Raw genomic sequence first — 17,525 nt, forward strand, 5'->3', positions numbered from 1 at the left:
AGTGGCTTTTATACTTCACATTTTGTTAAGTCATTGTGATTCTGTGAATGAACCATGAGGAAGAAAGTCATCAGAAAAATCAATGAAATTATAGATATTAAATTATAGTGTCAGTTTTTACAAAAATTTTCCCCCAAGTGTATTGAGCTTTAAAAACCTGCAGTTGTCTGAATGCACTTATTTTAAGATTCCATGCTAAACAGTCATTCAAATATTAAACATACATTGATGACATTTAGCAGTTAAACACATTTTGTCAAAAATAATTCTTCAGAAACTGTAATGGACTGGTACAAATTTACTTGAAATATTAGGCAGTTATGGCAACTTCTGTAAATGACTTTATATCATTAAGTTATACAACAAGTAACTGCATTTCTAACATTTCAATACTGTTTTAGAATTTCAATTTGGGAATAAGTGATTATTGAAAAAAAATTAAGGCTAACACTAGAAAAGCTGACTTTTATTTGGACTTCATTTGCTAATGTAATGTAAACTAATAATTCAATACAGTTCATATAATTTGAGAGAAATTTTGTTTGGTGTTCTGTGTAAATAGTTGGCACAGGTATTAATCTTGCACTGTATTCTAGATTCTGACTTTTGTTAGAGAACTCTTCATGGTTTATGTGCCTAGATTCTGACAAGTGTATTTTAAACACATTTTTTCCTCATTGAACAGCTTTGATGTCATATTTGCTGGTGGTCCAGAAGAAGTTCTAAAAAAATTCCAAAAGGCAAACCACAAAGTGGTCTTTGCAGCAGATGGAATTCTGTGGCCAGATAAAAGACTAGCAGACAAGTATCCTGTTGTGCACATTGGGAAACGCTATCTGAATTCAGGAGGTGAGTTAGATACTGGAAGAAAAGTTTAATGCAAATTATAAAGACTAATGAAACAACCGTTTTTGTAGATGTAGTAACTTTAGATATGAAGTTTTAAGTAACCCTTATCTTAGTATATTGACAAAACATTTTCCCGTGTATTATGTGAGTTGGTGTTCCTAAAAACACTAGGTAATATAAATGTTATAATTTCCACATTATAAGTGAGGAAACTCATGTTTTTCAAATTTAAGTGACTTCTAGAGATATTCCGTTGTTAAAGGAAGAAAAGTATGGATCCAGTTCCTTTAATTATGACACATTGAGAATTTTCTTGCTCTAGGATAATAAGTTTAGTAAGCTTCCTTAATTGAAAAGAAATTATTCTCAGTCCACAATCAAGTAGCTTTTAAGAACAGGTATTACTTAATATTATCTGATTTTAAACATTATGGGATTAAATAAATGATTTGTCTTGAACCCAGTAGTGAAAAATATCTAACATTGAGTGTCTGGGTGTACTTAAAATATTGCATTAGCTGTGCTACCGTGGATTAAAGGAATGAATTACCACATTCCTCAGTCCAGCCTTTAGAAAATTAAATAAAATTTGACTTTGGACATTATGATGGCTACAGATTTATTTTTACTAGTTTGAGATTAATGTAAACATAGGGACCAAAGACATAACCAAATAGGATGAAGGACATGTTAGAGAAACAAATTGGGTACAAATTGCAAACCACACTGGAAAAATGGATTTTGGGGATGATCTACGTGTATATAACCAGTACTATCCAGGCTAGTTAAAATAAGTGCTGCTTCAGGTAGCAGCATATCTGGGTTCTAGGCTTTGCTTAGCCACTAGGAAGTGATTTAGTTTCTTGGTAATGCCTCAATTTCAGCTCTTTGCACCTGCACTTTATTTTATCAACCTATTCCCACAGTTGTACCTTGGAACTTTGATAGCTCATATAGATTTTGTACTTTTGAAACCTTAAATTCCAATTTGCACTGCCTGGCTTGAAATCTCTTTTCCTCTTCGTCTCAATATTTCTACAGATAATGCTTTCTGGGATCTCTTGACCATTTTCTTTTCTCCAAATCTATCTAGTACCTTTTAACTTCCATATTCAAGTGAGAACCCAAGGTTTATCATATTGGTTACTCTGTGCTTCTTGCCTTAGCAGTCTTTCTCTGTTGGATTTCCAGTTCGTGAACCGTCAAAGCCTTTCTCTAATACGGCTACCCACCTTCACTTCTCTGCTTGAGCATTCGGCTCATGGATGGGTGCTGCTTCCACATCATGGCCTCCATACTGTCAAGACCTCAGTAACATATGGCTAATCTTGCAACTTATTCTAAGTCCTCCATTGTTTAAAACCAATTTTTTAAAGGAAATATGTAGCTATGGGACTCTGAGACATGTTTTATTTTATACTTGTTGAAATTTTTCTGAAGACGACTTGCATAGTGAAATCTCATGTAAATTTATTTCAGATAGTGATGTATGTACTCAGGTGGTTAGGTTTCAGACAGACTCACAGTGCTTTGGAAACAGCAAGAAATTAGCAAGCAAGTGCAGTTGTAAGTCAGTTTAATTAAGGAAAAGGTGTTTGTAAGTGGGAAAGTAATCATAAAAGGACATCAAAGCATCATCCTTATGCTTTCTGTAGTCAGAATAATTAGAGAATGGCAGAAAATATAAATGTTTAATAAAAATTTGAATAATTTCATGGATCACATATTTACAGTTATTTAAGGGACATGAGTTGTTTGTGGGCATACTATTTAGTTTTTAAAAATAGTTTTTGGCCAGGCACGGTGTCTCAAACCTGTAATCTCAGCACTTTGGGAGGCCTAGACAGGAAGATGACTTGAGCCCAGGAGTTCAGGCCAGCCTGTGCAACGTAGGGAAATCCCATCTCTACTAAAAAAAATTTTTTTTTAAAAATTATCTGAGGCCGGGCGCGGTGGCTCACGCTTGTAATCCCAGCACTTTGGGAGGCCGAGGCGGGTGGATCCCGAGGTCAGGAGATCGAGACCACGGTGAAACCCCGTCTCTACTAAAAATACAAAAAATTAGCCGGGCGTGGTGGCGGGCGCCTGTAGTCCCAGCTACTCGGAGAGGCTGAGGCAGGAGAATGGCGTGAACTCGGGAGGCGGAGCTTGCAGTGAGCCGAGATTGCGCCACTGCACTCCAGCCTGAGTGACAGAGCGAGACTCCGTCTCAAAAAAAAAAAAAAAAAAAAAAAAAAAAAAAAAAAAAAAAAAAAAAAATTATCTGAACATGGTGGCACATGGCTGTGGTCCTAGCTACTTCAGAGACTGAGGTGAGGAGATTGAGCCCAGGAGGTCGAGGCTGCAGTGAGCCATGAGTGCACCATTGCACTCTAGCCTGGGTGGCAGAGTGAGAGCCCCATCTCCAAAAACAACAACAAAAAAAGTTTTTAATAGAAAAATATAAATCACATAAAATATGTAATGTGAAAATAGATGTATTTTTTTCATTTATTGAGGACATTTGGGGTCTGTAAAATAAGGAAACAATTTTTGAAGAACAGTAATATAAACCATTGGAAAATGTTGAGTGTCTCTGTGTGGTACATTTTTCATCATAGAAGATTGGTCATGGGATTTAAAAAATGTATTATCTTCTCCGCAGAATTTTTTTATTTGATGCCGGGCACGGTGGCTCACGCCTGTAATTTCAGCACTTTGGGAGGCTGAGGCAGGCAGATCACCTTAGGTCAGGAGTTCGAGACCAGTCTGACCAACATGACGAAACCCCATCTCTACTAAAAATACAAAAATTAGCCGGGCATGGTGGTGGGTGCCTGTAATCCCAACTACTTGAGAGGTTGAGGCAGGAGGCGGAAGGCGGAGGGGAACTCGGGAGGCAGAGGTTGCAGTGAGCCAAGATTGTGCCTTTGCACTCCAGCCTGGGCGACAGAGCGAGACTCTGTCTCCAAAAAAAAAAAAAAAAATTTATATGGCAAGAACCAAAAAATGAGCAACCATTGATTGGTTTTGGTCATGTTTTCATTTTGTCTTTTTTCTCCAGTAGCAGTAATTTCCCTGGACCTATTTTTTAAATTCTTTTAAGAGAATTTTAATTTTGCCAATTAAAAAAATAGATTTTTCTTCAACTCACGGGAGTAACATTGGTTCCTTTTTAAAAGTATTGAATGTCAATGAAACATAGCAGCTTGGCTGCATTTCCATAATTCAGAGGAAGATTCAGACAGGAAAAATGATTCTGTTTGTGTCTTTAATAGACAAATGTTATTGGCGGTCTTAATGCTTATGCTGTAAGGCCAAGGAGAACAATCCAATTTTAGACTTCCTTTTTCCAGACTATGACACAAAAAACCTAGCCAGAAAATGGTTTAGCAGGCAGGCACAATAATGACTGGCCAAAGTAATGGAAACATTTCCAAAATGTCTTAGATACAAAATTTCTTTGGGATGTTTGCAGTTAGTGACAAATCCAGCATTCCTTTGATTGCATTAGCATCTCTGGCACTGACAGTAAAACCACTGTAGTAGAGATTTTATTCTGCAAGAAAGAGTGAGTTCTCCGCAGAGAATCCAAGAAGAGCTTTTTAGAAGGTCAGAGAAAAAATTCTTGTCTCAGTCTATTCTTTTCCTAGTAAATCTGTTTCCCTTAGGAGCCTTGGAAAACATTAGTTCTCCCTCTTTTGTCAATTAATTTGGAGACACATTTATTTAAAAAGAGTTCGATTATTTTCTGTTTTGCAGTTGGTAGCAAACACTCTATTGGAGTTTATATATAAAACAAGGGACACTCAATAATTCATATTTCTTTCATGGTGAGCTGTGAAATTCCAACCTAAGAATTAGGCTTCATGACTTCACAACTCTGTTCAACTGGTCAGTGAAATTAACATGACACCAGTTTTGGTCTTTGAATCCTAAATTATCTACTTTCTCTCTGCTGTGTTGCAGGATTTATTGGCTATGCTCCATATGTCAACCGTATAGTTCAACAATGGAATCTCCAGGATAATGATGATGATCAGCTCTTTTACACTAAAATTTACATTGATTCACTGAAAAGGGTGTGTAACAGCTGCAATTTTTTTGTTTTATTGATTTGGTTGTTTTGTGTGTTATATTGTGTTAATGTGGAGTGGTCAGAAACAAAGGTTTTATGATAGTATGGCAACTGGTAAACTGAATTTCAAAATGTTCTTGTTGATAACATATTTTTAATAGGTGAGATTGGTTTATGTCACCTGGCTGGATATCAGCACTAGCTTAGTGTGTCTTTATGGCTTCTCTTTTGTGGCCAAGTTGGCAAACTTGCCAAACTTGGTTGGATCAGGCAGAAGGAAAGAAGAACTATGTAATGCAGTGCTGTATGTATTGAAACACATACTGAAATGACTTGATAATAAAATGAAATGGCAGCCCTCACACCATTGTCATGGCCCTACCTCCACTGCATACTCACTTAGGCTGCCTTAAAATAACAGAATATGTTACATTTTTTTTTAGTTATTATTATACTTTAAATTTTAGGGTACATGTGCCCAATGTGCAGGTTTGTTACATATGTATCCATGTGCCATGTTGGTGTGCTGCACCCATTAACTCGTCATTTAGCATTAGGTATATCTCCTAATGCTGTCCCACCCCCCTTCCCCCACCCCACAACAGTCCCCAGAGTGTGATGTTCCCCTTCCTGTGTCCATGTGTTGTCACTGTTCAGTTCCCACCTATGAGTGAGAACATGTGGGGTTTAGTTTTTTGTCCTTGCGATAGTTTACTGAGAATGATGGTTTCCAGTTTCATCCATGTCCCTACAAAGGACATGAACTCATCATTTCTTATGGCTGCATAGTATTCCAGGGTGTATATGTGCCACATTTTCTTAATCCAGTCTATCGTTGTTGGACATTTGGGTTGGTTCCAACTCTTTGCTATTGTGAATAGTGCCGCAATAAACATACATGTGCATGTGTCTTTATAGCAGCATGATTTATAGTCCTTTGGGTATATACCCAGTAATGGGATGGCTGGGTCAAATGGTATTTCTAGTTCTAGACCCCTGAGGAATCGCCACACTGACTTCCACAATGGTTGAACTAGTTTACAGTCCCACCAACAGTGTAAAAGTGTTCCTGTTTCTCTGCATCCTCTCCAGCACCTGTTGTTTCCTGACTTTTTAATGATGGCCATTCTAACTGGTGTGAGATGGTATCTCATTGTGGTTTTGATTTGCATTTCTCTGATGGCCAGTGATGATGAGCATTTTTTCATGTGTTTTGTGGCTGCATAAATGTCTTCTTTTGAGGAGTGTCTGTTCATATCCTTTGCCCACTTTTTGATGGGGTTGTTTGTTTTTTTCTTGTAAATATGTTTGAGTTCATTGTAGATTCTGGATATTAGCCCTTTGTCAGATAAGTAGGTTGTGAAAATTTTCTGCCATTCTGTAGGTTGCCTGTTCATTCTGATGGTAGTTTCTTTTGCTGTGCAGAAGCTCTTTAGTTTAATGAGATCCCATTTGTCAATTTTGGCTTTTGTTGCCATTGCTTTTCGTGTTTTAGAGATGAAGTCCTTGCCCATGCCTATGTCCTGAATGGTATTGCCTAGATTTTCTTCTAGGGTTTTTATGGTTTTAGGTTTAACATGTAAGTCTTTAATCCATCTTGAATTAATTTTTGTATAAGGTGTAAGGAAGGGATCTAGTTTCAGCTTTCTCCATATGACTAGCCAGTTTTCCCAGCACCATTTATTAAATAGGGAATCCTTTTCCCATTGCTTGTTTTTGTCAGGTTTGTCAAAGATCAGATAGTTATAGATATGTGGCATTATTTCTGAGGGCTCTGTTCTGTTCCATTGATCTGTGTCTCTGTTTTGGTACCAGTACCATGCTGTTTTGGTTACTGTAGCCTTGTAGTATAGTTTGAAATCAGGTAGCGTGATGCCTCCAGCTTTGTTCTTTTGGCTTAGGATTGACTTGGCGATGCAGGCTCTTTTTTGGTTCCATATGAACTTTAAAGTAGTTTTTTCCAATTCTGTGAAGAAAGTCATTTGTAGCTTGATGGGGATGGCATTGAATCTATAAATTACCTTGGGCAGTATGGCCATTTTCACGATATTGATTCTTCCAACCCATGAGCATGGAATGTTCTTCCATTTGTTTGTATCCTCTTTTATTTCATTGAGCAGTGGTTTGTGGTTCTCCTTGAAGAGGTCCTTCACATCCCTTGTAAGTTGGATTCCTAGGTATTTTATTCTCTTTGCAGCAATTGTGAATGGGAGTTCACTCATGATTTGGCTCTCTGTTTGTCTGTTATTGGTGTACAAGAATGCTTGTGATTTTTGTACATTGATTTTGTATCTTGAGACTTTGCTGAAGTTGCTTATCAGCTTAAGGAGATTTTGGGCTGAGACAATGGGGTTTTCTAGATATACAATCATGTAATCTGCAAACAGAGACAATTTGACTTCCTCTTTTCCTAATTGAATACCCTTTATTTCCTTCTCCTGCCTGATTGCCCTGGCCAGAACTTCCAACACTATGTTGAATAGGAGTGGTGAGAGAGGGCATCATCCCTGTCTTGTGCCAGTTTTCAAAGGGAATGCTTCCAGTTTTTGCCCATTCAGTATGATATTGGCTGTGGGTTTGTCATAGATAGCTCTTATTATTTTGAGATACATCCCGTCGATACCTAATTTATTGAGAGTTTTTAGCATGAAGCATTATTGAATTTTGTCAAAAGCCTTTTCTGCATCTATTGGGATAATCATGTGGTTTTTGTTTTTGGTTCTGTTTATATGCTGGATTACATTTATTGATTTGCATATGTTGAACCAGCCTTGCATCCCAGGGATGAAGCTCACTTGATCATGGTGGATAAGTTTTTGATGTGCTGCTGGATTTGGTTTGCCAGTATTTTATTGAGGATTTTTGCATCAATGTTCATCAAGGATATTGGTCTGAAATTCTCTTTTTTGGTTATGTCTCTGCCAGGCTTTGGTATCAGGATGATGCTGGCCTCATAAAATGTGTTAGGGAGGATTCCCTCTTTTTCTATTGATTGGAATAGTTTCAGAAGGAATGGTACCAGTTCCTCCTTGTAGCTCTGGTAGAATTCGGCTGTGAATTCATCAGGTCCTGGACTCTTTTTGTTTGGTAAGCTATTGATCATTGCCACAATTTCAGAGCCTGTTATTGGTCTATTCAGAGATTCAACTTCTTCCTGGTTTAGTCTTGGGAGGATGTATGTGTCAAGGAATTTATCCATTTCTTGTAGATTTTCTAGTTTATTTGTGTAAAGGTGTTTGTAGTATTCTCTGATGGTAGATTGTATTTCTGTGGGATTGGTGGTGATATCCCCTTTTTCATTTTTTATTGCATCTGTTTGATTCTTCTCTCTTTTCTTCTTTATTAGTCTTTCTGGTGGTCTATCAATTTCGTTGATCTTTTCAAAAAACCAGCTCCTGGATTCATTAATTTTTTGAAGGGTTTTTTGTGTCTCTATTTCCTTTGGTTCTGCTCTGGTTTTAGTTATTTCTTGCCTTCTGCTAGCTTTTGAATGTGTTTGCTCTTGCTTTTCTAGTTCTTTTAATTGTGATGTTAGGGTGTCAATTTAGGATCTTTCCTGCTTTCTCTTGTGGGCATTTAGTGCTATAAATTTCCCTCTACACACTGCTTTGAATGTGTCCCAGAGATTCTGGTATGTTGTGTCTTTGTTCTCGTTGGTTTCAAAGAACATCTTTATTTCTGCCTTCATTTCGTTATGTACCCAGTAGTCATTCAGGAGCAGGTTGTTCAGTTTCCATGTAGTTGAGCGGTTTTGAGTGAGTTTCTTAATCCTGAGTTCTAGTTTGATTGCACTGTGGTCTGAGAGACAGTTTGTTATAATTTCTGTTCTTTTACGTTTGCTGAGGAGAGCTTTACTTCCAACTATGTGGTCAATTTTGGAATAGGTGTGGTGTGGTGCTGAAAAAAGTGTATATTCTGTTGATTTATGGTGGAGAGTTCTGTAGATGTCCATTAGGTCCGCTTGGTGCAGAGCTGAGTTCAATTCCTGGGTATCCTTGTTAACTTTCTGTCTCGTTGATCTGTCTAATGTTGACAGTGGGGTGTTAAAATCTCCCATTATTATTGTGTGGGAGTCTAAGTCTCTTTGTAGGTCACTCAGGACTTGCTTTATGAATCTGGGTGCTCCCTTATTGGGTGCATATATATTTAGGATAGTTGGCTCTTCTTGTTGAATTGATCCCTTTACCATTATGTGATGGCCTTCTTTGTCTCTTTTGATCTTTGTTTGTTTAAAGTCTATTTTATCAGAGACTAGGATTGCAACCCCTGCCTTTTTTTGTTTTCCATTTGCTTGGTAGATCTTCCTCCATCCCTTTATTTTGAGTCTATGTGTGTCTCTGCACGTGAGATGGGTTTCCTGAATACAGCACACTGATGGGTCTTGACTCCTTATCCAGTTTGCCAGTCTGTGTCTTTTAATTGGAGCATTTAGCCCATTTACATTTAAAGTTAATATTGTTATATGTGAATTTGATCCTGTCATTATGATGTTAGCTGGTTATTTTGCTCGTTAGTTGATGCAGTTTCTTCCTAGCCTCGATGGTCTTTACAGTTTGGCATGTTTTTGCAGTGGCTGGTACCGGTTGTTCCTTTCCATGTTTATTGCTTCCTTCAGGAGCTCTTTTAGGGCAGGCCTGGTGGTGACAAAATCTCTGAGCATTTGCTTGTCTGTAAAGTATTATTAGACGAATGTATAACTAAAATAACCATTGCAGAGAAGTGCTTGAAGGAGCTGATGGAGCTGAAAGCCAAGTTTCGAGAACTACGTGAAGAATGCAGAAGCCTCAGTAGCCGTTGCGATCAACTGGAAGAAAGGGTATCAGTGATGGAAGATGAAATGAATGAAATGAAGCGAGAAGGGAAGTTTAGAGAAAAAAGAATAAAAAGAAACGAACAAAGCCTCCAAGAAATATGGGACTATGTGAAAAGACCAAACCTACGTCTGATTGGTGTACCTGAAAGTGACGGGGAGAATGGAACCCAGTTGGAAAACACTCTGCAAGCCATTATCCAGGAGAACTTCCCCAATCTAGCAAGGCAGGCCAACATTGAGATTCAGGAAATACAGAGAACGCCACAAAGATACTCCTCGAGAAGAGCAACTCCAAGCCACATAATTGTCAGATTCACCAAAGTTGAAATGAAGGAAAAAATGTTAAGGGCAGCCAGAGAGAAAGGTCGGGTTACCCACAAAGGGAAGCCCATCAGACTAACAGCTGATCTCTCAGCAGAAACTTTACAAGCCAGAAGAGAGTGGGGGCCAATATTCAACATTCTTAAAGAAAAGAATTTTCAACCCAGAATTTCATATCCAGCCAAACTAAGATTCATAAGTGAAGCAGAATATGTTACATTATCAAAACTTCTGAGCTTGGAGATTTAAAGGGACAATAATGAAATCCTAAAGATTCTAGAGAATGTCTTCTTTCATATTCTTGAATAAATAGCTGTCATTTATTAATATAGAGCATTAGAAATGTGTATTCTTGTATTCACTCCATCTTGCCGCTATAATTTTTTTCTCAAAAGCTACACCAAAGCCATTTGATAACAGTGAACTTTTGCAGTTTAAAAAAATGCAGTGTATTCTCATTTGTAGTCTTTAGCCTTGCAAAGCCCTTTGTACTTGTCTGAGCTTCTTTGATCCTAGATAGGCTAGAGGCTAGACTCTGTGTCCACACTTTATCAGTAGAGAAACTGAGACCACACAGTCAGTGACATTGTAGGGACTGGATCCTTGGTTACCTGAAAACCAAAATCTGGACTTTTTTTCTGTTTCATATGATAATAACATAGACTTTATGTGTTTAATTGGCTACAATTGTCAAAGAACACCTTTTCTGGTATTTTGAAATGACATGTGAATAAAGCCACTCAAAAGACAGTTTTTAATTTGAAAACCACCTGTGATACCCTTGAGGACAGCGACCTTCCTCTGAGATTTGGAGCCTGGAGATTATGCGTGTTGAGAAAACATTGAAGCCAAAAGCCCTGGTCATTGTTCAAGTGTTTGGTGGCCCAGAGTGGATAGAGCCTGTAAGGATTGGTGTGATCCTTTTTAGGAGACTTTATAGCCAATTTGTGGATTTCAAATATTTGAGAATATGGAGCCTGAAGATTTAAAGAGATGATAATGAAATCCCTAAGAGGCTAGAGCCTGAGGATCCACGGGACTGTGTTATAGACACAGGCTTTGCCTTTTATTCATCAGAATACTTAAACTGTAATAAATAAAGCAACTCAAAATAGCAGTGGTCTAAATAAGAAAGATGTTTTATTTTTTTTTCCTTCTGTCGCATTAAAAGTAATTAAGAGGTAGGGGGCACAAGGCTGTTAGGGAGGCTTTATGCTGTCAAGAGGGATAGCTCTTTTGTGGCTCTACCATTAGCCCATAGCTCCCAGTTTTAATCTTACTTCCTTGTCTAAAATTGCTACTTGAGTTTCAGTCATTGCATTCATAGTCTGGGCAGCTAGGAGAGGCACACTAATAAAAACAGGCTGTCTCAGTTTCATCACTCTCTTTAAGTAGCCTTTCTAGAAGTCTTACCGAATAGTTTCTTGTACTTTGATCAGAACATATGTATGTGCCCACTCATAATACCCAAAGGAAAATCTGTTTTTTTATTTTAAGCAGATGTATGCTACTGAAATCTGAGTTCCCTTATTGGGGAGTTGAGGGAATGTTGGGTACAATAAGCAGTCTTCCATAGGCCCTAGAGAGAATATTCCTGAAATTGATGTGAGTGAAACTTTGGAGTACAGTAAAGCATGATTTTCTAATTTGAGAATACTTTTATTATATTTACCAATATAAGTTGATATTTAATAAATTTACTATATATATTGGATACAGATATAAAAGTTACTTGTGTGTTTGTAGTTGCTGTCATTAGGAAACAAGATTTTCTTTAAGTGTGTTTTGCAATGAGTTGCAACTATCGCAGTTTCTACGTTTTAGCTAAATACTTTAGTCATCTAAATATTTTGATTAGACACTTAAGATATAAGAATATTAAACTTTAAATCCCCTCAAAGAACAAACTATATTAATATGATAGGAATGTTTGCTGTTTTTGTTGTCATTTTCAATATCATTTCTATTCTTATGTTTTAGGAAGCTATTAACATCACATTGGATCACAAATGCAAAATTTTCCAGACCTTAAATGGAGCTGTAGGTATGCTTCCTAAATACCAGATTGCTTAAGTATACGAACAAACACCTGTGTTTTCAACTATCTTTCCTTTGTTATGTCCATTTGGGGGCTGTGACTAAGGTCGACAGTGTAAATATTGTAATTATTGTAATTTAACAAAAATACTAAACTTGAACTTAACGTCAGTACATTAAATTAAAATCATTTCCTATGACTAGTGTAAAAAAGATAAGCTTCTGGCTTTAGGTAACTTAAAATTTAGTGTCTCACCATTTGGGAACTTTAGATAAGTTTATGAATTAATTACACTTTATTGTTACACATTTTCTAGTGAAATTCTTTGTATCATGAATTACCCAGAGTATTAGAGTAGATCCTTTTGACCTATCTGAAAGATAACTGGTGACAACTAGACAGGTAGACTGGGGAAGAGTGTGTGTCTGTGTGTGTGTGTGTACATGCTCATATGTGGATATGCATATGTGCCTGTGTATTATAGATACATATATCTTGATAAAATACATTAAAACCAATCAATACAGTAAAATTTAAAATATAATTTATTCACACATACTTTAAAATATACGTATAAAAATTGAGAGTATATTGCAATTCAATCAATACTTCAAGTCAGTTCATTTAGTAAAAAGATTCTTAAAATCTAGTCAGGCATGGTGGTGCGTGCCTATAATCCCAGCTATATGAGAGGCTGAGGATTGCTTGATCCGGGGAGTTCGAGGCTGCAATGACCGGTGATCGTGTCCTTGCACTCCAGCCTGGGCCAGAAAGTGAGACCCAGTCTCTAAAAAAAAAAAAAAGGAGATTCCCACAATGCAAAATGTTTAGTTTGGAGTGCTCAGGAAAGTTTAAGAAGATGGTTCTGCTCCCCTCTGACTTGAGTTTTATCTTGATTAATGTGCTAAGTCTGATTTTTAAGAACTGGAAATATTATCATTGGTAGCCAGTTGTAGAACCCTTGCTTATGCCAGACAATATTCTACTCACCATGCATATATTGTTATTATCTTCATAATAACCCTAAAAGACAGGCATGGATACCATTTGATAGATGACTAAACTGAGTTACTAATTTAACTTGGCAAGAATAACATTACTATGAAGGGGCAAAGGCAGGATTGCAGGATGAATTATTCTGACAGACAGCTCACTGGCTTAGCACCTCAATCACTTTACTGGTGCCAGGTTGGAGTGAGTTTGGTATCTATCTGTTGTCACTGTCATCCTTCATTTTGGGTATATGCTGACTTGGAGTAGATGAAGTTACTAGAAGTGTTGTAGCACTTGGAATATTACATCCATGAGAAATTTTGTAATGATGATACACACACATGCACACACAGACACACGAATACAGACACACACACACATATTTTAAATTACTAAAGCCTATTTTCTCTTTTTAACCCAGATGAAGTTGTTTTAAAATTTGAAAATGGCAAAGCCAGAGCTAAGAATACATTTTATGAAACATTACCAGTAGCAATTAATGGAAATGGACCCACCAAGGTAAGTAACAGTTACTTTTATTTGGCTATTTCTTGGAGATAGATTATGGATTGATATGTGGAATGTCATCTATTTCATTTTTAAAAATTTCTTTCAAAGACTTTATTTTGGTGCTAAAGTAAAGACTTCATCTTTTACACAGTATATCATCTGGTTTTATACTAATTAATTAATCAAACTGATTTTTCCTCAGCAGAGTGACAGCCTTTTATTCTATTTATAGCACATTTGGTGTTTTATTAAATAACAACAACTAACTTGGGAGTGAGCCACATTTCTCTCATAGTGGGTATCCTTTCTCATTAGGAATTGCTCAGGACATTAAGAGATCATTTGTTTCACCTGACTTGCCGTTTTCTAAGTTAACAACACTGTTAAGATTGGGATATTACAATATGGCCAGAAAGCTTCCTCTTTCTCTTATTTCATTAACTACAGTTAATGAAAGTGACATAATTTGACCAGTAAAATTTTGGATGCCTTTCTGTTTCAAATGTGTATAATTGAGCTTGCTAAAAATGTTATTGACTGCAAAATTTATAGATGAAAAGTTTGTTTTGCCTGGGTCCAATCAAGCTGGAACATAAATTGCATTTAAAAAATATAGTAATACTGTGCTTAAAACAACCTTCTGACATGCTGAAATGCCTGGTTTAAGTACCTAGAAAAGGGATTAACAGATTTTTGTTGTGGGAAGAAAATGCTGGGGGCTGTGGGCTGCTGTTCCAGAGGAGTGAGTGATCTGAATTCCAGGAAAAGCTATGTGAATGGAAAGAAATGCAAGGAAAACCCATGCTGGCAAATTCTGCTCCATCAAACGGAAAGAAGTAGATTCCCGTCTCTTCTAGTTAATCTTTCCCCTTTGGTTTTCATCCCATTCCAGCCTTCCTACAAAGCAATCTCTTATCTTGTGCCCTCCTTCAGTCTCTATCTTATAATCAGTTTCCCCGGCTCTGTCATCTCCTCATTAGCATTTTAAAGACCCGTTAGTCTCCTCCATCTTACAAACCAAACCAAACCCAACCAAACCCAACCAAGCCAAACCCAACCAAGCCAACACAAGGTAGAACATCCTCTTCAATCCACACTGCCTTCCAGGCAGCACCTGGCTTTTCTCCTCCCCTTCACAGCCAAACTTTCTTAAAATATAGATACCTCGCTGTCACTACTCCACCTCTTCCCATCACACTAAGAAATGCTCCTGTTAAGGTCTGTTGTGAAATCTTTGTTGAGTAGTGGACATTGTTCAGCCCTTATTTTTATTTCACCTAAAGACAGCATTTGACAATTTGTTGATCTCATTCGGTCCTACTTGAATGCTCCTTCCCTTTGCTTCCATGATTAAATTGTCTATTAATTTCTGGACTTTCCTCTTCAATCTCTATTGTTCTTCAAAATATTTATTTTTAATATTTTACGACTCAGTTTGTGTGCATGTAGTGACCTTCATCCTTACTGTGTTAGTAAATGTTCACAGGGGCCTGAGGCCTCTTCCTTTTCTTTTCCATATACTTCGTTGGGTAATTTGAGTCATTTCCTCATTAGTGAATTCTCTCAGTGCTGGTGGTTTTCAAATCCTTGCTGTAACTCATGTGTCTTTCCTAAGCTCTAGGTCAGAATACTCAAGTGGTAGATCTCTGTGTTACATATACCCGGAGATTAAGACTTGCAGCATTACCTCATTACCTCCCCTTATAACCCAGTGGTTAACCAGAACCTGGGTTTTGTTTTGGCTCTAGGCACTTCCCACTCCAAAAGCCCTGTGTTCTAACTCCTGTGCATGCTGGTTTTATCTAATTTTCTCAGTGGCCATAGCAACTTTCTTAGTTCAGGCCACCTGCAACCTCCCTCTAGTAGCAATCACACCCCCAGCAGCCTGGAACTAGAGTATTCTGCCAAAGCAGAAACCCTGTCACTCTACTCACCTATATAATGATTTTCTGTGAACTTAGGTATGAAGTTGAAAATCCTCAACTTGTCTTACAAGGCTCTTTATTTTGCTCCTGACTTAGTGGCCTCCAATCTACCACCCCATTCACTCTCCCACTCCCAACACTACACATTCACACCCTCTTCACATTCAATTTCTTCTCCTTTCTCCTTCTCCGCTCAGCAATACTACATTACTTTCAACTTTGCAGAAGTTTCATGTTGCTGTGTCTGCAAGTCTTCTGTACATGCTTTTTATATATCCGGGAATCCTCTCCCCCTAATTCCCACCTGCTGCATCTCTGCCTGCTAAGTCCTCCTCATCTTTTAGGTGTCAGTGTAGTCTTTACTTTACGGGTCTCTTGTATGTTTTTGTAATATCTGCAAGTACTTCTGTTACAGTACATATCACACACTGGACAGGAATGGTATTTGCCTGTTTTCTGGTCTCTGTCACTAGGCCTTTGGTCTAGGAATTACAGAATCTTATCTGTCTTGTTTACTTTTGTTTCCCCAGGGTCCAGCACATGTGTAGCAAATACTACGCTTTCAACAAATCTTAATTGAATGTTAGAGTCAATACTATAATGACCTAGTATTATTCTTGGGAGTAGTAAGGCAGATTATTTTCTGGCAGGGCAAAAGCGTTATCAAATTACTATTGGTCGGCGGGGCACGGTGGCTCACACCTGTAATCCCAGCACTTTGCAAGGCTTAGGTGGGTGGATCACTTGAGGGCAGGAGTTCAAGACCAGCCTGACCAACATGGTGAAACCCCCGTCTCTAATAAAAATACAAAATTAGCCGGGGGTGGTGGCACATGCATTTAATCCCAGCTACTTTAGAGGGCTGAGGCAGAATTGCTTCAACTTGGGAGACGGAGGTTGCAGTGAGCCAGATCACGCTGTTATCCTCCAGCCTGGGCAACAAGAGCAAAACTCTGTCTCAAAAAAAAAAAAATTACTCTTGGTCACTGTAACTTTCCCTAGGCAAATTTGATAGATGAATCCCTTTACTATGTGTGTGTACTCACTGTTTTAGCTGTCTGTGATACTGTCAGTGCCAGTTAGTCAAGAGCTGGTAGAACCCCACTTTTCCCATAACTACATAGTGTTCTGTTCCTCCTTGGTAATATAATATTTTAATCAAATTTAGGCCAGTGCGGTGGTTCACGCCTCTTGTCACTTTAGGAGGCTGAGGCGGGCAGATCACTTGAGGCCAGGAGTTCGAGACTGGCCAGCATGGCGAAACCCTGTCTCTACTAAAAATACAAGAAAAAAAGAAAAATTAGGCAGGTGCTTGTAATCTCAGCTACTTGGCAGGCTGAGGCATGAGAATCGCTTAAACCTGGGAGGCAGAGGTTGCAGTCAGCCAAGATCGGGCCACTGCACTCCAGCCTGGGCGACAAAGCAAGATTGTGTCTCAAAAATTTAAATGTCTTTGATGAGTGATTTTGGTCCTGAGAATTTAGTGATTATGGATAAGGCCTTATGTTCAGTGATTTCAACGTGATCACCAATTCCTTCCAAATTTCCAGGATGATGCTGACTGGAGCTTTAAAAAGTGACTAAAGGACATATCACAAGAAAAGGAGCACTAATCCTTAATCATTTAGAAAGACCTAGGTGTACTAAGAAATATTAAGTCTTCTTGGAAACATTTTCAGTTTGCGTTATCACTGTTTCTGGCATTTCAAGCTATGTGATGCTCCTATTATGTTTTCTCTGATATGATCGTATCTAGTTCATTTTGTTATTCTATTAGACAATAAAATATGAAGTTTTGTTATAAATATTATATTTGGTATAATACAAAAGCTTGAGAAAATTTGAATATGTAAACATTTAACTAACACTAATACTTTATAATATTAGGTTAAAGTTAAATAAATTCAAATGAGTATGTCACATATTCTTCTTATCCAGGCTGATGGGGAAAGAAAGCTGATTATTACAAATATTTTTTAACCTTTATAAAAGGTGGAAGGATTTTTTGGTATGACTTTT

General features: G+C 37.7%; 1 protein-coding gene across 3 annotated transcripts in view; it reads left to right on the top strand.

Annotated features, from left to right (window-relative positions):
- The window catches only part of PLOD2 (procollagen-lysine,2-oxoglutarate 5-dioxygenase 2), a 94,465-nt gene that overhangs the window by 49,688 nt on the left and 27,252 nt on the right, over nucleotides 1–17,525 (top strand). For all 3 annotated transcript variants that reach the window (XM_032143728.2, XM_032143726.2, XM_058433632.1), the window contains exons 4-7: nucleotides 686–849; nucleotides 4,798–4,910; nucleotides 12,021–12,084; nucleotides 13,493–13,590. In XM_032143728.2, the coding sequence (XP_031999619.1) occupies nucleotides 686–849; nucleotides 4,798–4,910; nucleotides 12,021–12,084; nucleotides 13,493–13,590 (439 nt within the window). The remainder of the gene's footprint in view (nucleotides 1–685; nucleotides 850–4,797; nucleotides 4,911–12,020; nucleotides 12,085–13,492; nucleotides 13,591–17,525) is intronic.

This window comes from Hylobates moloch, unplaced genomic scaffold (assembly GCF_009828535.3).
Source record: "Hylobates moloch isolate HMO894 unplaced genomic scaffold, HMol_V3 SCAFFOLD_22, whole genome shotgun sequence".
In the NCBI taxonomy this organism is placed as follows: Eukaryota; Metazoa; Chordata; class Mammalia; order Primates; family Hylobatidae; genus Hylobates; species Hylobates moloch.